The sequence below is a fragment of the Carlito syrichta genome, unplaced genomic scaffold (assembly GCF_000164805.1).
Source record: "Carlito syrichta isolate Samal-C Ts95f unplaced genomic scaffold, Tarsius_syrichta-2.0.1 Scaffold303353, whole genome shotgun sequence".
Taxonomy (NCBI): domain Eukaryota; kingdom Metazoa; phylum Chordata; class Mammalia; order Primates; family Tarsiidae; genus Carlito; species Carlito syrichta.
The window spans coordinates 257072-280576 of record NW_007247449.1 but is presented as its reverse complement, the minus strand read 5'-3'; the positions used below and the strand labels follow the sequence as shown (position 1 = coordinate 280576).

General features: G+C 39.2%; 1 protein-coding gene across 2 annotated transcripts in view; it reads left to right on the top strand.

The window, feature by feature from the left end:
- The first annotated feature begins 293 nt into the window (after positions 1-293).
- Positions 294-23505, top strand: part of ADGRF1 (adhesion G protein-coupled receptor F1) — a 37751-nt gene continuing 14539 nt past the window's right edge. The window contains exons 1-7 of one of the 2 annotated variants that reach the window (XM_008058462.1): positions 294-323; positions 13285-13397; positions 14657-14714; positions 16659-16808; positions 18002-18175; positions 19834-19934; positions 20789-20847. In XM_008058462.1, the coding sequence (XP_008056653.1) occupies positions 13329-13397; positions 14657-14714; positions 16659-16808; positions 18002-18175; positions 19834-19934; positions 20789-20847 (611 nt within the window). In that variant the 5' untranslated portion in view covers positions 294-323; positions 13285-13328. Of the gene's footprint in view, positions 324-13284; positions 13398-14656; positions 14715-16658; positions 16809-18001; positions 18176-19833; positions 19935-20788; positions 20848-23505 lie in introns of those variants that run through there. The other variant, XM_021712553.1, reaches the window with a different exon arrangement.

Here is a 23505-nt window from a genome sequence, read left to right as displayed (position 1 = left end):
CATCTCTGTCTGCTGGGAGAATCATTAAGTCTCGGGCTCTGGGCTCCCTCCTGTTATAAGTCTTGATATTAGGGAGAGTTAGAAAAGTATCTTTTTTCCTTATTGAAGGGGTGTGTCTTGGACTTACCTGCTTGCAGAGGCAGTAACGTGGCCAGGAGCTGCTGAAGGATCAGTGGACCTGTGCTCATGACAACAAGCTGCTAACATTGGAACTGCTTTCCAATACTAACATTGTCTTTCCAAACAGTGTAAGAAAGGACTGAGCCACATGTATATATGAAGAAGGGTGTGAAGAGCCGTGATGTGAAGAGAGTAGTCAGCAGGTAAGCCCAATAACTGTAGTTTGATGTATTCGAAAGCGTGTCACTATGACCACTACTACCTGTTAATCTGAGATCTTTTTTTCTCTCCCTGGGGGAAATTTTGATTTCAGTATTTCATTTCCTGAAGAAGTTTCAAAAGGAGCAGAGTTGAAAAAGGAATGAGCAGAAACAACAGAGTTCAGTTCTTGCTAACTATATAACAAGGTGATTGCTGAATCTCAAACTCCAGATTTTTTGACTCAAAGCACACTCCTCTCTCTCAGATAACAAGGTATCGCCCTATTCTTCTGGTGTGCCTGGGAGGTAGATTGACTGAAATTTTAAAAAAGACTTCACTGAGAATACTTGTTAAAAAAAGACTTCACTGAGGATACTTGTATGGCTTTCACTAATTAGTAATATGTTAACCACAGCAATCTCTTATTATGCTTGAGAGGATTAAGTTTATTTTCACTTCAGGATGAATTTGTTTAAGCTTTGCCTAAATTGGTATACATCCAGGAGGTACTTCCCAATTTAACTGCCACCTCTGGATTCCAAAATTCCCCAAATTGACCCTCATAATCATTTATCCTATTGCTTCCCCAAGTAAATATAAAGTGACACATTATATCTTCTGATTGGCAGGCCTTGGAAAGTCATGAATGTGTTTTTTCTTTTCTTTGAAAAAATTTCTTCTTTTTCATGAAAAAATTATTTATGTAAGCCTAGATAACATATCCTATGTTATTTACTCATCATGCCAGAGACTTAGTGATGGAAAGGTGTTGAAGGAGGTCTAGAAAAAAGACCACGGTGAGAGAAGCCTGGAGAAGTGATGACATTGGCTTTTCTATGGTGATATCCATTAAGCTAAACTTGCAAATAATGTACATGGGCTGCAGAATACAGGCAGAAGGGAGAGTAACAAAATTAGATAAAATTACATTTTGCAATTTATTACAGTGTTGCACAAGTCTTTTTTTGTGTTCTCTGTTCCATTAAAAGACCCACTAATTATCAAACCAAAACAAAATTTAAAACAATTTTGCAATAATGGCCACATAATCCTTTATTCAATCATTAACAAGTAGTATAAACTTGATCAGATTCTTCAACGTTTCTTGTCCAAGTTACTTAATTTGTAAAATGTGGCAATAAGTAAGTATAAAGCTTGACAATTAGAACGTATGTAAGTTGAGTCTTACAAGGTCAACCTGCAGTCACTTTCATTTCATGCACAGCCACAAGCTGACATAAATTTTGCTGGATGCCTCTTATGTCTTGCTTCTCCAAAAAGACAGTCAATTTCTTAAAAACAGGGACAATGTCCCCATTACAGGGTCTATCTGTTGTTGGACTGAGGACACAGGGGGCACCATACTGTCATGTTAACATGTCCTCTAATGTCTTTCATTCCACAATTAAGGAATGCAGATGTCTTTCTAGAAAAGGTAAACAAGCACATTCATTCAAACTAGGTTATAAGTAAATGACTTTGGCTGTCAGTAAATGGAAACTGGAAGAAGCAAGAGGATACTGGGTATTTGAGGGTACTAACAGTGTAGGGGTATGTGTCACAAGGGTACACAACTCAGAAAGTGGAGGAGTGGCATCCTAGGACAAGTGTCACTGAGTTCATAGTCTTGCTTAAGGTCATACCTTATGAAACTATGTGCCGTGTAACCTACCCAATCTAAATGTATGTATTTGTAACTTTCAAAAATATTCTGTCTAGTTCTCTTTTTAATGTTCTTTAGAGAAGGGTAAAATTGTTCCCAAATATGTATGTATTGGGATTTCTCTTAGACTGTATTTGTCTTAGCAGGAAAGTGTTCACGTGGTGTCAAGGTTTGTGCAGTTCTTTGTTGTTATTTTGTTTTGTTTTGTTTGAGTCAGTGGTCTCACTCTGTTGCCCAGACTGGAATGCAATGGCATGATCACTGCAGGCTTGAACTCCTGAACTCAAGCAATCCTCCCTCTTCAGCCTCCTGTGTATCTGGGACTACAGGCACGTGCCACCATGCCTGGCTAACTTTTTTTTTTTTTTGAGTTGGAGTCTCACTCTGCTGCCCAGGCTGGAGTGCAGTGGCACGCTCACAGCTACCTCAGCCTTGACCTTTGGGGCTCAGGTGATCCTTCCGCCTCAGCCTTCCAAGTAGCTGGAACTGCTGCCACGCCCAGTGTGCCACCACATCCAGCTAATTTTTCGATTTATTGTAGAGATGAGGTCTTGCCAATTTGTCCAGGCTGGTCTTGGACCCCTGGACTCAGGCAATCCTCTTACTTGGGCCTCCCAAAGTGCTGGGATTACAGGCGTGTGCCACTGCGCTCGGCCTGGCTAACTTTTTTAGTATTTATTTTGTAGAGACAAGGTCTTGCTATGTTGCCCAGGCTGGTCTCAAACTCCTGGGCTCAACCCATCCTCCTGCCTCAGCCTCCCAAAGTGCTGGAATTATGGGTATGAGCCACTGCTCCTGGCCCCAGTTCTTTACTGGTTAGATACACAGTATTAATAGCTGTGAAAATAATCTAGAAACCCGGAGTGATAGTGCTAAAGGTCTGTAGCATCATGACCTGAAACATACTCTCTTCTATACACAACTGGTTGTAGCCTTGCTAAATTCACACTGTAATGCACAAAACCAGTGGGAAGGGGAAGCCCACTAATCACACTCCTCCTCCAGTAAACCAACAATTTCTTGGAGGTTCCTGTTCAACAGCATTTTGAGAATGAAAATCCACAGGAATTAATAATAGAAGTAGAAAATGTCCCAGGATTTTACTGGGCCATAGGTGTAAAAAATTTCCCATGTGTAGTCTGTTGACTAAATAAGATGCAAAGAGGTGAATAGTGGCGAGGTATATAGTCTTCAAACTGCAAAATATAGTTAAATATTACTGATGAGGGTTGTAAGTCCTCATGCTGTCTCTAGGTCCTCAGTACAAATGTCAATTTTTAATTTCCTGAGGTCCAAAATCTTGAGAACTCTAGTGTTTTGTTTTGTTTTAAATCAAGTCTTTTGGAATAATGACTTTATATCTTTAAGAATTTTTTCTTATCATTTGCTTCTTTCTCATAGGATACATTTTAAAATCTGATATGACTTCTTTTATTGTTTAGGGATAATCAGATGTTTATTATAAATGTGTGATGTCAGGACAGCTTGTCACAATGGAATAATTTCACACCCACAAAGTGTTGGGTAAAGAGAGTTTGTGTTAAGCAAATGGTATTTTCTTTTTGTTTTTGTTTTTGTTTTTGTTTTTATTTTTTTATTTTTTGAGTTGGAGTCTCACTCTGTCGCCCAGACTGGAGTGCAGTGGCTGCTCCCAGCCACCACAGCCTCGACCTGCTGGGCTCCGGCGATCTTTCCACCTCAGCCTTCCAAGTAGCTGGAACTACAGGCATGCGCTATCACACCCAGCTAATTTTTGATTTATTGTAAAGATGAGGTCTCACCAAGTTGCCCAGGAGGGTTTCGAACCTGCGGGTTCAGGCAATTCACTCACCCCCGCCTCCCAAGGCGCGGGATTACAGGTTGAGCGTCACTGCGCCCGGCACAAATTATATTTTCTATGAAAATCTTTTTACACTTGTGCTTGTATTTCAACCTGACCCTGCTTGGAGACTTCCCTAAACTTAATCTCAAAGAGAATCAGGCTAATTATTTCTGATAAGATATTTAATGATATATTTCTTAGGCATCTACACTCTTCTGTGTTGTTGACCAAGATCTCAATTAAACAGATGATTAGTAAAAGAAAATTGTAGACTTTTAAACATATATTTAAGTCAGAATTTTATATATAAAAAGATGGGCTTCAATAAAAAATACAAAATTACAGGTAGATAGGAAGAATAAGTTCTAGTGCTCTATATCACTGTAGGATGACTACAGTTAATAATAATTTATTATATAGTTTCAAATAACTAGAAGGGGGATGTTGAATTTTGCCAACACAAAGAAATGATAAATGTTTGAGATGATGCATACCCTGATTTGATCAATATATATTATAGATATTGAAACATCATTATGTACCCCCTGTATATGTATAATTAATACCTGTCAATTTAAAAAATAAATTTAAAATAAAATTGATAGCCGGTCTAGTGGCCCAGCCTGTAATCCCGCGCCTTTGGGAGGCTGAGGTGAGTGGATTGTCTGAGCCCGCGGGTTTGAGACCCGCCTGGGCAGCAAGACCTCATCTCTACAATAAATCAAAAAATCAGCCGGGTGTGGTAGTGCATGCCAGTAATTCAGGCTATTTGGAAGGCTGAGGTGGAAGGATCGCCGGAGCCCAGCAGGTCGAGGCTGCGGTGGCCGGGAGTGGCCACTGCACTCCAGTCTGGGCGACAGAGTGAGACTCCAACTCAAAAAACAAAACAAAACAAAATAAAATTGATAAAGAATTGTCAAGGTAGTCTTGATAAAGAATGTCAAGAAATATAGTTGGCACAGTTGGCTATTCATTTCGAGGAAATGACTGTAAATCCCCAAAACTAAATTAACTCCAGAGGATTGAAGATTTAAATGCATTAAAAATAATTTAAAGAACTTAAAGAAGTGTTAGAAGAAAATATAGAAAAATATTTTATAATCTTTTTATAGAAAAAAATAATTCTTAGCACAACTACAAGTTTGTGATAGATCAAAAGATTGACATATTTCATAAACATTTTAATCTTTTATGAAGAAGAAAACAACATAAAGAGCTAAAAGACTAAAGGCAAACCATGAATATTTACAACACAAGTGACAAAGAACTAATATCCATGCTTTGTAAAGAGCTCCTAAAAAAGCAGTTAAAAAAAAAAAAAGAACATTTCAGTAGAAAAAACTTAGGACAATGACTTATATACTCAAGCTCCACCCCCCCCAAAGAGAAAAATACCAATGGCCAATAAATATCTGAAAAATGCCTAATCTTACAAATGATTAAACACATGACATTAAAAAAGGTAAAAATGTGCTTATCAGTTAGGCAACATTAAAGATGATGTTGCTGACAGGGTGATCAAACAGGCATTTCTACAACTTGCCAGGGAGTATAAGTGGATACAAATTAGGAGGGCAATTTGGCCATGACTATCAAAAGTCAAAATATATAAACATTTTGAAGCAGCACTTTCCTTCTAACCTAGAAAAACCCTGCTTTCTCTGGAATTAGGATGCACGAGAGGACGTTTGATAGAAGAGAAGTTTGAGAGCAGATTGTGAGAATCCAAAATGCCATTACCATGAGTTCGCTCTTCATTCTCCATAGTGTGGAGCATTGATGGCTTCCGGGTATGAATAGACTTATTTTCAGGATACGTAGAATGTCAGTCCACTGGGTTTATCTCTAGAAGAATCATTTAGTGAATATGATTGAATAACTTGTTTTTACTCTTTAGAAAATTGTGATGAAAATGCCATTCATATATATTCAGAAATGTAAAGAGTTAGTGGTTTTTGGTAGATTTGAAACAATGAAGATGTATTAGCATAAGCATTGAATGAAAAGTTAGATAAACTTGCTTTACCCTAATTTAAAAATAGATCACCGAAGTGGGGTTTGTAACATTGTTAATGTGACCACTCACATAACTTGTTTTGTAGAATTTCTCTGGCAAGGCTGATAATTTTTGTTTTCATCGTTAGACATCTGAGTTTCCTTAGACACTGAAGACATTCACATTTGTTAGGAAGATAGCTTTGAAACCTATATCCTTCTTTATCAACAAGGGCACCTACATAATGAACATTTGTATACCTAACCCTGAATTGTACCCCACATCTTTAAAAGAAAAAAAAAGAAAAGAAATCAATCAATCAATAAAAAAAAAGAAACATACATCCTTTCTTTTTCTGAACAAATAGAGCTTATTTGTAAGAACACAGATGGGCCGGGCTCGGTGGCTCAGCCTGTAATCCCGTGCTTTGGGAGGCCGAGGTGTGTGAATTGCCTGAGCCCGTGGGTTTGAGACCTGCCTAGGCAACTTGGCGAGACCTCATCTTTACAATACATCAAAAAATTAGCCGGGTTTGGTAGCACATGCCTGTAGCTCCAGCTATTTGGAAGGCTGGGCAGAAGGATTGCCGGAGCCCAGCGGGTTGAGGCTGCAGTGGCCGCAGCACACCAGTCTGGGTGACAGAGTGAGACTCTAACTCAAAAAAAAATAAAAAATAAAAACAAAATAAAATAAAAAAGAACACAGAGGGAGGCCAAATTAACAATCATGACTTTATCCATCAGAATCAGAATCATGTCCCAAGCAACAAAAATTAACTGGCTCATAGACCAAGGGAAATAACAGATTATTTTAGGGGGAGAAATTTAGGAAAATTGTTGATGTATTCTTTTTATTTAGATTTTAGGTCTACCTTTTTCGTTTTCTGCAAGTGTGAAATGGAAATAATTCTCACTTAATTTACAAGCTTGCCCAAATAATCTAATAAACATACATAAAAGCATTTTGTAGGTTAGGAAGAATTATTCTTATGAGGTAACCATCGCCTCTCTGGAGTGATGTTCAGGTACTTTTCTTAAAGCAAATAATTCAAGAGGAAGCCTAAATTCTCTGAACTTTACCTACTCTAACTGAGCGAAGAGGAGCAATGGGGATGAAAATAAACCTGACCTGGGAATTCCAGGAAGGCTGGGTCCCTATTACTAAGCCGAAGGCTTGGCTGTATGAAAGAGCTTGGCACCTTTTCTGGAATGCTATTAATCATCTTTTAAGGGCTTGGTGGTCACTCCCACTATATTGAACCATGAGTGACTGGAAACAAAATCTTCAGCTCCAAGGGGCTGGAATCGTGCCAACCACGAGACTTGTAGCTAAGTCTTTTACAACGGAATTAAGCTGAACTGGTCTTCGGTGAGACATGAACTCTATTAGGATGCCAGAAGACATACTGGGCGATGAGGTAAGAACAACAAATCATCCTGAATGAAGCTCTTCTCAGACACAAAATGCAGACCAAATAGGAAAACAGAAATGCTTGGCAGAAAGGAGCAGACAGCTATGCTAGGCTGAAAGCACTAGCCGTAGGAGAAATAGTCTTGTGCTGAAGTTCTCATGCGTGGCACAGGACACACCGACTTATAAAAAACATATACCAATTTTGGGATAGAGAAGGATCAGACCAGGAAATAGGGTGATAGACTGGACTCTGAAAGCATATTCATTTAATGAAACATACGAGATTAAATAGAGATCCTGGAACAATGAGAATCTCAATAACCCAGCAGTTGTTTGCAAAAGTGGGTCTGGATCATGACTTTTGTAGTTTCTCTTAATGTGTGGAGCTACAATGCATGGTAGCCCTGCATGACTATATTATTAACCACTAGTGCTTGGCACATTGGGAGGGGTGAACAGCCAAGTAATTCTTTTTGTTCCTTTCAGTTTCACAATTTTAGAATTCTTAAAATTTTTATCTCTGTTCTCAACCCAAAATTTAAATTCTTAGTACGTTTTCAGCCCATCTCAAAAGGTATTCAAGAATTTAATAGCCAATTTAAGGAGAAAACAAGAATAAAGATGAGTAAAAAATTTTAATTTTTCCAGGCTTAGATTTGGTGACAGGTAGACATTAATGAAAGACTATAAATAGAAAGTGGGAAATGGGCATATAAAATAAAATCTGAATGTGAACTGATCTGAGCTTACCATATTTCTTCCTTATTCTGCAGAGGAGGAAACTGAGTCCAGAAAGTTTCAACTTTCACAAGTTGTCACAGATAAAGGACAAATCTGAGGTTAGGATCTAATTCATCCTGGCCTCTTCCTACAATGTTTATAAACATAAAAACAGGTTGCCGTATAAAACATGTATTTGCATACATATGTGCAGACTTTACTAAGATTTTAAATGACTTTAAATTATTGTCCTTCCAGAAGAAGTTTGTCTAGCCCAAGCATTTTTCCAAATATGAAATTGGTTTTCTTTTCTGTTTTTTTCACCTATTTTTTCATCTGTCTTCTTTATTACATCTTCTGTGTTCCTTACAGAAATCTTCTCAAAGGCAAGCAGATTAAGAATTTTCACATAAAGTCAAATCCCAATAAAAATGTTACCAAAAACTTACAAAATGAGAGGCAAAAATAATACCAAGATTTTACAGGTTTTCTGCCTAATTCTGAGTCAGATGCTCTTTTAGCTGCCATGTGGAGACCTGCTCTTTCTATTATGTGTGTGTGCACACGTGCACATGTGAATCTAAGTCAAAGAGGAAGGAGACAACTCTATTGGGAATTCTTCTATTTATGGAGAAAGAAACATAATCCCATAAATATTGATGCCAGAAAAGCAGCTCAGAGTTCAACTGTGCCTAAGATTAGACTTTTGCTATGAATGCTGGAAAGTGTAATTGTGATTAGTTTCAACTAAGCACCACTGTTGATAAGGAGACAGCTGTTGACATAAATAAATGATATTTGGAGTCCATAAATATATAACCAAAAGAATAGGGAAATGATAGCCAGCCCTCTCCAGAGGTATAACAGCCAGTTCTAATGATTGTTCCCTGTAAACTGAAGGACAGAGATTATCAGGAATGACTTCGCTTGAATGAATTCAAGGAAGTGGAGGGGGAGTTCCCAGCACAGCCAAGCCTTCCTACAGAAGCTAGTGCCAACACAAACTGTGGGTCAGGCATTGCTGGCCTCCAAGGTGTGATATAAACATGCCATACTCTAATGACAACAACAGCTCCTCATCTGTGGCAAGGACACAAAGATTCTGAGAATTTTTAAATAATCAGGACCACTTGGGCTTGGAAGTGAAGTGAGGGAATACCAGGGGCTTTATGTTTCCTAAGGCAGAGCTCAGTGAGGTTTATGATTATCCTGTACACTAGCGAGGACCCTTCTTGGAATCCAGTAATTCAATTACTGTAAAAATGTACTTTTATTGACTTGAAGTTGGGATCCCTCCATTTCTTCAGTGGTGGCTGTCAATCAACATAGGAGCACTTTTTCTTTGATATGCTAACTTGACTGAGGATTGAAGTTCAATTCTCACGAAATCAAAGAGGTAACTATAAAAACTGGTGGTTAAGATCGAAACACTAGGTGCTACTCTGGTTACTTTATTTGCAAAGTACTTAACTTAAGAACCTAGAAATTAGATACTATTTCCCCATCTTATACATGAGTAAGCTAAAGTATAGAAAGCCCGAGAAAATGCCACAAGGTATCCTTGTTTATAAATGTCAAAACTGAAGCCTGAATCCTGGGCAGTCTAGCTATAGCGGCTCTTTTGATCCATGTTTATTGAGATAACATTTTCCTACCTTTGACTGCTTGTTAAGTATAAGATGCACAGTTAAATTTGAATTTCAGATAAACAAATAATTTTAGACCACAAATAATCTCCCAAAGATTGTATGGGTATACTGATACTAAAAAAATCAGCCAGGCATGATGGTTCACGTCTATAATCTCAGCACTTTGGGAGGCGGAGGCAAGAAGAGCTGAGCTGAATTTTTTAATAATCAGCTCAGGGGTTCAAGACCAGCCTGAACAATAAGATGAGATCTCGTCTCCACAATAAATTTTAAAAAATCATTCAAGCATGGTGGCACATGCCTGTGGTTCCAGCTACTTGGAAGGTTGAGGTGGAAGGATCACCTAAGTCCAGCAGGTTGAGGCTGTGGTAGCCGTGAGCGTGCCACTGCACTCCAGCCTGGGTGACAGAGTGAGATTCCAACTAAAAAAAAATGAAAATGAAAATGAAAAAATCATTATTTATTTCAAATTCAAATTTGTGCGTATCTTGTATTTTAATTTGCTAAATCTTTCAACCCTATCCCAGCAAAAACTGTATGAACCAAAGAAGTAAAAAACTAATTTTAATTAGTTTAAGCTTTGGTTTTAAGCCCCAAGGTCGAATTCCTATCACAAGACAAGGATAGGTACAGACATCTTTTTCCTAACCTAGAAACAGTCTAGAATACTAGCTCTCAAGTCAGTCTGGATATGAGTATTACTTGTATAGCTTTAGTAATACTCATGACTGGGCCTGAACTGTATAAGATTTAGTAGGTTTAGGGTGGGATGGGGACACCTGAGCGCCTAAATGTTTCTTTTTCTTCTCATTCTCCCCTTCATCCTCTTCCTCTTTCTCCTTTTCTTCCTTCTCTTCCCTCCTCTTTTTTTTGTAGTCCATCTATGATTGAGCTAAAAATCAGTGACTAGAGATCACTGGTGTGAAACTCTAACTGTAAGTTAGAGTTTACCATTTCTAGCGAGTCCGAGGAGGTAGCTGAACATGTACTTCCACTGTGGGAGGAAAAGGTAATGAAGAGGCTGAGAGAAGGCTTTCCAAAATGCCCAGAGCTGTCGCCAGGCCTTTTTGAGCTGGCTTTGCAGCCTCAGACCTGGACTACACGGGGAGAGGGAAGATTTTTCAGAGAAAGAGAGGGAAAGAAAGAATGAGAGAGAGACAGAGAGAGAGAATGAGAATGAGAGAACCTGCCAGGGTCCAGGCCCTGGCACAACGAGAGAGAACAGATCTAGATTACACCCAAGTGCACCAAGACTGTTTTCCTATTTGAAAGCTCCAGCATTATAAATCATGGTCTAAACAGTACTCAGGAATTCAAATGAAAAGAAAATCTTCCTGGGAAATGGAACACAAATGGGAAGGGGCTGAAAAGGGCACAAGTTCCCTTTGCAGTGTGACTGCACTGCATGAGAATATTGGAAAATCGCTTTAGTAGAACATGGCAATTCACTGATAAAAATAAATAAAAACAAGTAGAAATATCCAAGGACACATCTCAGGAAAGAATTAAATTCTGTTTCATGAAACAATTCAATCATTTTATGTATATGTACATGTCTATATGCACACACATATATAACAAAATGTGTGTATGTGTATAAATATATGTACATATATATATGAATATTATAGCATACGTTTCTTTTCATGGAACTTCACCAAAAAGCTTGCAAAACACTGCTTTAGAGACAAATATTCATCACTTTTGGAAAACAGACAGCCCAGTTCAAAGGTAATAAGACTCAGAGCAGATAAGCTTTGAGAAGCAAGACCCTGAGGAATGATCTGGAGCCCAGGCAGCTGACTAAAGAAGCTTAAAGTGATAGATGTAGGAGTCATCTTTGGCACATTGGAAGGTGTAGCATGAGAAACACATGTATCCAAGAGGAGAAGGTAAATTCAAAAGCTGTGTGTGCCACCTTGCCTAGTTTTCATGGTTTCTTAGAAAGCCCTAAAAAATGTCTCTGCTGAAACACAGGCCATGCCTATGGTAGTTCTTCCCTTGTCTTTAATGCCTCTACTCTTCTCTTCTGATCAGAAAGCAGAGTGCGAGGCAGTACTGGCAGAAAGGCAGTACTTGTATGGGGTTCACGGTATACCCAGGAAGCAAGGTAAGGTTTGTACGGAGAACCCAACTCTGTTCTCTGTGCTGCCATCCAAGGACACTTATTCCAATGGAGGACTTGCCAGTGTGGGAGTTAAAACTTTTCATACTTTTCTGAGATGTAAAAGAAATATTGAGAGGCCATGGGAAGTATTCTTTAAGTTCTTTTAATGAAACTGTTCAATAAAACTTTTAGCAATGACATAACTGTGTTACATTCCCAACATGGCAGCCACAAGTCTCAAATAACTACTGAGGATCGAAATGTGACCAGTATGACTGAGGAATAGAATTTTAATTATTTATTTATTTTTATTTTTTATTTTTTGAGTTGGAGTCTCACTCTGTCGCCCAGACTGGAGTGCAGTGGCCGCTCCTGGCCGCCGCAGCCTCGACCTGCTAGGCTCCGGCAATCCTTCCGCCTCAGCCTTCCAAGTAGCCGGAATTACAGGCATGCGCTACCACGCCCGGCTGATTTTTTTTTATTTATTGTAGAGATGAGGTCTCACTGCCCAGGCGGGTCTCAAACCCGCGGGCTCAGACAATTCACTCATCTCAGCCTCCCAAAGGCGCGAGATTACAGGCCACCGAGCCCGGCTAGGAATTGAATTTTAACACTAATTTTATTTTAATTGAAATTTAGATAGCCACACAAGGTTAGGGCCTCCTGTGTTATGTAGAACAATTCTAAATTATTGTGATTTTTCTTTGACACTAATAACCTGGGTATAAATGTTTGATCTTGTGGCCATGTCTATATGTTGAGTTTTGTCCAAATTATTTGAGATAACCTAAGCTTGAAGATATTGTGTTGCTAATTACATCTACTGTAAATAAGAAAATTTGCTGGATTGATTCATTTATTTTTATGAATACAACTCAAAGTCTGTCTTGGTAAATGGTTCTAAGGGTCTCTGGTTATTTTAATCCTTGACTTACCTGAGATGAAAAGGAAATCGCAGTGAAATATAAAAGGCTGATGTTAAATATACCTTGCTGCGATGTTAAGTAAATCATGATTTTATTTTATTTTATGTATTTATTTTTATTTTTATTTTGAGTTGGAGTCTCACTCTGTCGCCCAGACTGGAGTGCACTGGCCACTCCTGGCCACCGCAGCCTCAACCTGCTGGGCTCCGGCGATCCTTCCGCCTCAGCCTTCCGAGTAGCTGGAACTACAGGCGCGCGCTACCACACCCGGCTAGTTTTTTGATTTATTGTAGAGATGAGGTCTCGCCAAGTTGCCCAGGCGGGTCTCAAACCCGCGGGCTCAGGCAATCCACTCACCTCAGCCTCCCAAGACGCGGGATTACAGGCTGAGCCACCGATCCCGGCTGCAAATCAAAGGAGCCTGTGTTTAGTCCAATTTTATCACCTGGAAGAAAGCTCTAGAGCAATTTCTAGTAAATTGGTAAAGATGGAAATTTACTACTTTTACAATGGGAGCAGAAGTAATGATGCCACAGGCTCTGCTAAGTGGAAAAATAACCAAACAGGGATCAGCTAAGTCAGGCCCTTCCACTGTGTGCATTTTTAAATTTTGGCTTTAAATACTTGTTTTTGTGCCTTAAGCTCACATGATACATGGCTTGTCTAGTCCCAGACTATTGCACCTGGCTGTTCGTGTTGAGTTCAGAGAAGATGAGAGTTGGAGTGTTGTGGCTCATCTCTGTCTTCACTGTCATTGAGGGCTATGATAGCCTTCTGGGGGTGAGTGGCATATGTCCCATTTTTCTTCTCAAGCATCTCTCCTCTCTCCTTCTGGCACTTTTAGAGTCCCCTGCTCCCTTGATGATTGCAACTACATAATTTAATTTCTCAACATTCACTATGTGACTTTAAATAAGCAAGTCATTTCGACTCTTTGGAGCTTAGATGTCCAAACTGAAAAATGGAGGGTCTTTGATTAAACCACCTTGGGTATATTTTCTTGTTCATCACTTTCTCTTATGGCCTCTTGGGTGCAAAAAAAAATCATATGGATTGATTTGGTCTAAGCAGTCCCTAGATCTTTTCTCCATGTGGTCTAAGCAATCCTCAGACCTTCTCTTTACTGTCTTCACTTTCTTGATGCTTTCATTCAGGAACATCATTTTAATGTTCTCTTCAAGTTGATGACTCCCAAATGCATAGCTCCATCTCAGACCTCTCCCCTGCATGCCACATCACATACCCACTACCTACTTGTTATTTCCAGTGGGACATCCAATAGGCCCCTCAACTTCCTATGTCCAAAATCAAACTCATGATATTTTCTCACCAAACCCACTCTTGCTTTCCTGTCTCAGTGAGCGTTACCATCGTCTCCTCAGCTACTTAGTCAAAAAACTTACCATCATGCTTACTCTTCTCATATTCCATATCTAAACCATTAGTATCATTTTTTTAGCTTTCTCTCTAAAATATATCCAGAATCTGAAAACTTCTCACTACCTCCATAGCTGCTACTTGCTCCACCCCTTCATCAACCCCTGAAATGCTCTCACTGTTTCTGTGCTTGTCTAGTTTCAACATGGCTTCAGGATTGAGCCTTCTAAAGAGTAAGTTAGAGCTTGTTTTTCCTCAGTCCCTAGTGGTTTCTCACTTCACTCATGTTAAAGTCACGATCCTTTTCATGGCCTATAAGATCTACACAACTTGCCTCCCCAGAGGCACTCTGTCCTCACTGCCTTCTACTCTACCCTCCCTCACTCCTCTCAGCTGCTCTGGTGTTTCCATTCTGCTTCCACATGCCAGGCACCTTCTGACCTGGGTCTTTTCCTCATCTGGAACGCTCTTCCTCCAGATTGTCGCTTCCTCACTTCCTTGAGGTGTTTGCTCAAATGTTGACTTGGTGAGGCCTTTTTTTGGCCATCTTTCCACTGTCCCTGACTAGATTTTAGATCTGTGATTTTAATTCTACCAACAAGACCTTATAATGAACAGTTCTCCACAGCTTCGCCATGACTAATTTTTTTTCTTTTTAACAGAGAAATGATGGCATCAAAACAAAAAGAGAACTCATTGTGAATAAGAATAAGCATGTAGGTAAGACTCCATTAGATGGTGTGATATAGGGGACTTTGATGTGAGGGGACCAGGGTTCTAATCCTAGCAGTGCCTATGAAAGGTTGTATGGTCTTAGGAATATTATTTAACACCCAAATCTGTACAATGAGAACAATGGTAATTCTCAAGAAAGACATTTGTGAGGATTAATAGTATACTATAAGGCACAGTGTCTTGTGCCATACTTGGCAAGTAGCTCACTATATGCTTCCTTTTATTCTTCACCTTGATCCTTACAATGTTATTAATGGACCCAGACCTCAATCTAGAAACGAGTTGGGTTCTGACATTTAATTCATGGGTCTGATGTTTCCAGTGCGGAATGCATTTCCTCATATGGTTGGTAGTTAGGTTCCTGGGTCAGTTCACAAAAGCTCTTCCACCATGTAATAAACCTGCCATTCAATGATGTGCTAGTGATACCATAGCACCTACCGTGATGCAAAGCTACAATTCTTAGGGAAAATGATATCAAAATTTCAAATATCATAAATACATTTTCCCTGACAGTAAAAATGACAATAATAATACAGCAAATATTTATTGTGCTGTCACTATATGTAAGTACTATTTTAAGTACATTTGATGAATTTACTCCTGATACTGACTCTGAGTTAGGGACAATGGTCATCTTTATTTTACAGATAGTGAAACTAAGGGACAGATCTGGGAACAGAAGCCAGAATTCAAACCCGTTCATCTGGCTCCAGAACCAGTAATATTAACCCCTGACAATGTTCAGTGTGAACAAGGCCACCCTTTTCCCTTCTTCCCATCTCTCACCTATTTAAGTAGTTGGAGTGGGAACCACCTCAGCTCCTACCACTCAGAGGGACACCCCCAGCTTGGAGCAGAGGCTTCAGCCTGTAAAGAGTTGGGGAGATAAGAGATGGGACTGAGCCGGGCTCGGTGGCTCAGCCTGTAATCCCGCGCCTTGGGAGGCTGAGGTGAGTGGATTGCCTGAGCAATGGGTTTGAGACCCGCCTGGGCAACTTGGCGAGACCTCATTTCTACAATAAGTCAAAAAATTAGCCAGGCGTGGTAGAACGCGCCTGTAGTTCCAGCTACTTGTAAGGGTGAGGCGGAAGGATCACCGGAGCCCAGCAGGTCGAGGCTGTGGTGGTCGGGAGCGGCCACTGCACTCCAGTCTGGGCGACAGGGTGAGACTCCAACTCAAAAGAAAAGAGAGAGAGATGGGACTGAGGGGCTCAATGTGAGATGTCAAGTCTTCTATGGTTAAGCTTTAGAGGAGCTTGAAGCCCCTGGGAAGTTTCATACTAAGTTTTACATGAATGGGCCTACATGAATTTTGTGTGAGAGAAGATTCACAGAATTCATCTTCTCTCCCAGTCAGAACAAATTAATGACTTCTCCTTGAGGAAAGAAAAAGTGCTTAGAGATAATGGGCTGGAGGGTGCACAGAGCCTCAAGTGAAGGTTTCTTTTGCTTTTGTATTTCATAGAAATGCCCAGACTAAGCTAACTAATGGAATATTTTTACAAGAGAAGTTAGGGATATTTAGAAAGTGTGAGACTGGGAGTTTTGCACTAGTGATAATTAGAAAGGACCAGAACTGGGGGGGGGGGGGGAAAGGGAAGAGTGACCAGTATTTTGTCACCTCTTTTCCCTTCATTCTGCACATCTGGAGCTTGACCCTGGCTGTGTCTGAGGAAGTAGTGTGGGACAGAGAGTACAGGAGAAGCTGGCCTGGCAGAAGTGAGGAAAGACATATATTTGGGATCTGTGGAACTCATCTACTTGTGTTTACTCCGGATGTTCATTATTAGTCAATATCTGTATGAGCAGAACTCAGCACCAAACAGCATGGCATTGTTCATGATCTTCAGACTGAATTTGAAGATTGCTTCCTAATCACTTCTTCAATATTTCCCAGGATGTTTCTGACTCTCTTTCTCACTGTAGGTCCAGTCCAGGAATATGAGCTACTGCTTCAGGTGACTTATAGAGATCCCAAAGAGAAAAGAGATCTGAAGAGTTTTCTGAAGCTCTTGAAGCCTCCATTATTGTGGTCACCTGGGCCAATGAAGATTATCAGAGCAAAGGCTACCACATGTAAGTCAGCTTTCTGGTGATTGGAAGCGTACATGGGGAAGGTGGGTGTATCATTCAGGGTAGGTTAGGTTACTCTGTGGAAACAACCATCCTCACAATCTCTGTGGCTTCAAAAAATAAAGGTTTTCTTTCTTCCTCATGCTACGTGTCCATTGCAGTTTGGCAGTGTCATTGTCAGTAGGCTGATGAATAAGATCCTATGTTAAATGTACCCACTCTGAGCTGAAACAAATGGAACACTGGCAAGTTTCACATGGCCTTAATTCTCTAGTTCAGAAGTGACACACACTAATTCTGCTCACAACTTATTGACAAGAACTGACTCCGTAGCCCCATCCAACTTCAGGGAGATAGTATACGCAATCCTATTTTTCTGGAAGAGAAGAAGAAATATTTGGCAAAGATGGCGTTCAGAAAAGTTGAATCATTTGACTAACAGTGATACCCAACTACACAGTGTGCAGATCACCACCACCACCAGCAGCAAGGACTTAATAGAAATGTAAATTTTTGGTTTATCTCAGACTTACCAAATCAGAGACTCCAGGGTGATTCTGATGCATAGTAAATTTGAGAACCATTCACTACACACCACTATACCTATTTCCACAAAGAAGTGTGGTGACTGTGCCCCATTATTTTTTTTTTTATTAAAAAGGAATGACTTTGGTAGAAATTTCTGGTGCTATAGAAGGGAATGAGCATACAAGATTGCTGACTGATGGAACTTTTCATTATGACTCTTTCAAAAATATCTCTCTGCTTTTATAGGGCCTATTTGAGAGTGACAGCCAGTGGGTGAAAGGAAGCCTCCAATAAGATAGTGGCTGATTACACTCTAGAGTTCTTTAAATAACTTCCATGTTATGAACTTCTTCTTCTGCTTCTTTTTTCCATTGCAGTGGATGTCTATGGGGCATACATCCTCCTTTTGGGTGCTAACTCCAGCCATTTCAGTTTTATGTTAGGTTTCTGACACTAACCTCAGAATCCATTGAGTTGAACATTTTTTTGTATAAATATATTGCCATCCTGGTTTCATTCTTCTGGTTTCCGGTGACAAATACTTGGTTAAGATTCCATGTCAGAGCTGAGGATCAGAACTCAGCAGTGGTTAGTTGATAAACTAGACTCCATAAGACCAAGTTTTTTTTTTCTGTTTTTGTTTTTTTGTTTTGTTTTGTTTTGTGCAGCCTGCAGTAGCCGGAATGGGGTCTTTTGGTGTGCCTGTGAAGATGACTACACCTGGTTCCCACCCTCATGTCTTCATCCCCAGAAGTGCTACCTTCACACAATTGGCTCACTTCCAAGCTGTGAATGTCATCTCAACAACCTGAACCAGAGTGTCAATTTCTGCGAGAGAACAAGTAAGCACCTAAGAATTCTCTGGGCTGGGGCCCCTCCCTCCCCGGCATGCAACATGAGAGAAAACTCTAACTTTTTGCCTTGCTGAGGAGAGCTAAGTTTACAGGGAGTTTGGAGGGTAGTGACGATGTACTCTGTTAGTTCTGGTTGGACACAGTGAAAGCTTCATAGTGCAGAAGATCCAGAAACACAAGTTGACATGTGGAGGTCACTTCAACCTGTAGGTTCATTCAGCTCAACTCTGTAATTGTGTGCTCCTATTGAGATTTAGGGAGAGTCACTCAAATCCCAAGTAGCAACACTGCTTGAGTAAGCAGCATTTTTCTTTCCACCCTCTTTTCATCTCTTTCGCCAACATCAATTCCAATAAAAAGGACATTTAGAGATGTGAATACAGGAAGGAGCATGCAGTGGGCATATGGAAAGAAATATTCTATATTGCCAACACATATGTGTGCTGCATGAATTTCTAAAACAAAACAAAATCTGAAAGTCAACCAGAGGAAGCTGAGGAAGCTACTGTTGAATTAAATTTATTTATGCTTGATGAGAGATGAACTGAGTCAAGTGACAGGGACTCCACAAAACTACACGAAGGGTTTGGAGAAGCGTCCCCAAAGACTGATCTAGTTATCTTGAAGTTCCAGATTTTGCTGGAGCTGAGCAAAGAGTGAGAGAGGAACTTGAAACAGCCCAGCTGAACTGGGCATCCTCACTCCCCTTCCCAGGACCACAGCAGCTCAGGTGATGGCAACACATACTTATTAAGCAACATGTTTACTCCAGATCTGGGGCAAATTCCAGTAGGACACAAAGAGATGTTTCTCTTGCTGTCTATGGATTAAGAGACGAGTGGGGGAGGCTAGGCTGTAGTACAAGAAAACAATGTAATTTCTTTGACAAATATTGATAAAAGCCTGTCTCTTGAAAGGTGAAAGCCGGTATTTTGAAAGATCTTTGAAAAATACAAAGATGAATCAGACAGAGATGACACTCATGAGGGGCTTCCTATTGTATTGTGGGACTTGCATAGATTAAACATGTACACAAATAGATATCTAAGGTATGAGAGGCTATGAGGGAGGTGTGAATAAAATACTGTAGGTGTTTAAAGGAGGGACAGAATATGCATCTGGGGATCAGGAAGGCTTTACAGAACAGCTGACATTTGATTGGGTCCTGAATAAAGGTTAATAGGATTTGTTCATACAGAGATCTGTCCCAGTGCAGAGAAGCGCCAGCAATGGGTAAACAAAAGACATATTAGAGTTAGTAAGTAGTGTTGCTGTTTCTGTTGTGTTTTAAATTTTCAATGGTGACAATGCTTAAGCTCCTTGCCTGGATGGGGACACATCTCAGTGTTCAGTGGCTGTTTTCTTTAGCCAAACATGAGTGGCCACACATTCACCTACTTGAGTACCAGAAGTAAGGTTGTCTTGATGACCAGAACATTCCCGTTACTGTTTCAAATCCACAACTGAGAGTTGTGGTTTTCTTGTATGAGTCCCAGATTATTGTAAGTGAACACTTTTTAATGAAAAGAAATGGAAATACCACCATTGAATAGATGTGCTCTGAATTGAACTTCTATAATTTTATGCTATGAATAAATTAAGTTAGGAATTTATTGTATCTATAAACTTCTTTTTATTTCCTGTAGAGGTTTGGGGCACTTTCAAAATTAATGAAGGGTTTATAAATGACCTTTTGAATTCATCTTCTGCTCAATACGCCAAATATGCAACTGGAATTGAAATTCAAGTAAGCACTTTCTACTTATTATATAAGGAATTGTTTGCTGAACTCAAGCCTAGGTGTCTTCAACTCAGCATGTATATTTAATATATAGTATTAATTAATCATTTTCAATGAGTTATTATTACAGAGCAGTTATTTGCTCTGCCCACAACTGAAATTCCCCGAGTTTCTTCATACTCGAAAACTTGAGCAGTTGACTTCTTTCCACTTTTCTTGAGTTCAGTTTTGTTCACTTATTTGAGTAATATTATGTTGTCTTCTTTACTCTTTTCTATTATTTATTTATTTAAAAAAAATCTTCATGACCTAAAGTTAATTGTCAGCATTTGGGATTTGCTCCATAAAAAAGGATAAAGAGAGTTACTGAGCAAATCTCTGGACTTTATAATTAAGTCATGTAAAAACTAAATCCATTTACCTCTGCCTAGAGTAATGACTCAGGTGTGGTTCTGACTGAAGACCTGAGCAAATACTTTATGGACAGGTTTAGTTTAAGTAACTGTGAAAATTAATGACTCATTTTGATAAAGAAAAAATAGATTTTTGGTGAGTTTATGATATTATCTGGCACCAAATTCTTTCCCTATTTAAGCGGTTGGTTATTCAATCTTCATTAACAACTTCAAAAATAAATGTTACATATGTGTGTGCATCTGTTTGTGCATGTGTTATATACATTCTCAAACGTTATTTTAATTGTATTTTTATGACCTGCAATTACTTTCTTACAATTGTCTCTTTCCTTTGCTCATTTGCCACTTTTGGTTTATTTATTATCTGCATCTACTTTTTGCTCAAATGTCTTTCTGAAGTGTGGGAATAAAGATTAACACATTGCTCTTTGTTCTCTTTCTAAGCTTAAAAAAGTATACAAAAGAATTCAAGGTTTTGAGTCGATTCAGGTCACTCAATTTCGGTAAGTAACACAATGGCCTTAGAAGGCCTTCCCCAGAATTGTGCACCAGTCCTGCAGAATGAAGGGTGCTGTTTTCAGGTGACCTTGACAGCAAACAGGGCAGAACTGTTCTTTATAGTAGGGTCTCACTAGCCAGACTAGAGTTTGTGATGCTTTAAAAAGCCTGGAGAGGAGGGAAACTCCCTTGCGTTTCTTCCTGCTCTGGGAGATTTTCTGTCCCCTCAATAAATCCTGCTATCCTCCTCCATCCAAAAAAGTCTGAAGAGGAGAGCTGAGATGCTCATTTAAGTGGGTTTAGACCTTAAATATTAAAAAACACTCTCAAAGCTGTGGATCAGAGAGCAGAATTGCAAAACCACAGTAGCAGTGCAGAAATGGAAATTATGGTGCATTTGTATGAAAAGGGGTAAGAGGTGAGCAGTGTGGATAAGGATTGGGTTGCACAAAGGTGAACTTTCTCCTTCTACAACCACAGGGGACATGATATTTTATAATTCAGAGTCAGAAGGGAAGCCTTGGGCAAAACATTATGTTTTTGTGTAGCTATCATAGTTCAAAACTACTGCCATTGTCTACAGAAAATAAAGAGATATTTAGTAAATTATCCTTTTGTTTATGCTTTAATTCCAAAAGTCATTTGGTTAGTTAGCCATGTGTGCATTAATTACCAATTATTAATAGTCTCCTGATAGAGGAAGTTGGTTAGAGGTCATTGAACTTGACATTTTGCATTTATTTTCACAGCTATAGGAAATTTTCAGCAGCATTTGCTATAAATATATTATCCCGGGCATTGTCCTTTAAATCATCTCATGTCTTTCTATAAAGTCTCAAATGAGTAATTTTCTTTAAAATTCAGTGCTAGGAAAAACACTGCTTCTTTATATTGAAGTTTATATAATTAACTATATTTTCCTTTTTGACTTTGCTGTCAGTGGCCTTAGACAAAATTCAAATTCAATCACAGCAACTTTTGTATTCTATGTTTATATTTTTATTTTCCTTTGTTCTGGTTTTCTACTTATACTTCTAACTTATATTCCATCATGTATCTGTTTCAAGCTGTCTCCAACAATTTGTAGGCAAAAATCACAGTAAAAATAAACCTATAATGTGCAACTGTTAAAGTTTTACTTTTTACATATATAATTTCACTTAAATATCAACCACTCACTGTCTTAATTTACTTATCTGCCAGACAAGACAGCTAACGCCTGTGGTATCTGATTTGACTTCATTAACTCATGAAATGATAGGCAGGAAAATACTTTGACAACAATAAAAGGGCCACATCAATGTAAAGGCATCATGACCTTCATGACACAAAAGCTCATTTGCATTTATTTATATAGTGTGAATAGAAGTTCAATTTAATGATTAAGAATTTGAGCTTTGGAGCTTCAGAGTTTCCAATTCATTAATTAATAATCACCTGATCCAACTTCTCTTGGGACCTCAGTTCCCTTATCTATAAAATGGGACTAACATAATGCTTTTTCTCATTGGATATTGCAGTATTAACTTAATTAATACATGTGATCTCATTCACTTTCATGGTTTCAAACACATCTGCATGCTAATGGCTTCTTACTGGAGCTTGGGTTCTTCTCTCTACTCCAGATACAAATAACCAACTTGACATCTCCACTTAATTTTCAAGCAGGCATGCCAAATGTCACATGTCCAAATTGGAGGACTTTCCCACTCTTCTCCTCCAAACCTATACCCTATTTTTCCCATTGTCTTCTCTACCTCAGTTACAGGGACGCTATTCTTCCAGTTGCATAGACCCACACTTTGGAGCCAACTCATGTTTTAATTTCTTTTATTGAGGCATAATTTGCATGCAGGGATGTGCTCAGACCCTAAACATGCAGTTCAATCAGCTTCCACAAATGCTTGTCCAAGACTTTTCTTATCAAGACAAACCATTTCCATCACTCCCAAAGTTCCCTTCTACTTTTTTCCAGCCAATCTCTCTGTCCTCCCACCAACACACACAAACACCTATCGCTTATCTGATTTCTATCCTGGTAGGTAAGTTTTTCCTGTTCTAGAACTTCATATATATGGAATCATTGAATATGTAGTTTTTTGTGTTTCTAGCTTCTTTCACTCATAACATCTTTGAGATTCATTCTTATTTTCCCGAGTATCAGTGGTTCCTTCTTTTTAATTGCCCAGTAGTATTCCATTGTATGACTATATGACAATTTGCTTTTCCCTTCTTTGGAGTCATTGTTAACTGGGTTCTTTCTCTTACATCCAAATCTGCTCCATTAGTAAGTCCCATGGCTCTATCTTCAAATACAAACTGAACCTGACGACATCTCTCTATGTGCACAGCTACCCAACTAGTTCAAACCACAGTCTGCTCTTCCCTAACTAGTCTCCCTATTCCCTGACTGCCTTCCTTCCATCTGCTTTTCTGCATAGCAGCCAGAGTGATGATCTTAAAAATAAATCTGATTATGCCACTACCTTTTAAAACAAAAACTTCTTAATAAAGAATAACATTTCAGCTCTAAGGTCCTATGTGGTCTGGCCATTGGCTACTTCTCTAATACTCATCACCTAGAGTTTAGAGTTTAGAATAAAGCCAACCCATGAGGCATGCAGCTAAACCTTTTATAATGGAATTGAGCTGACCTGGTCTTT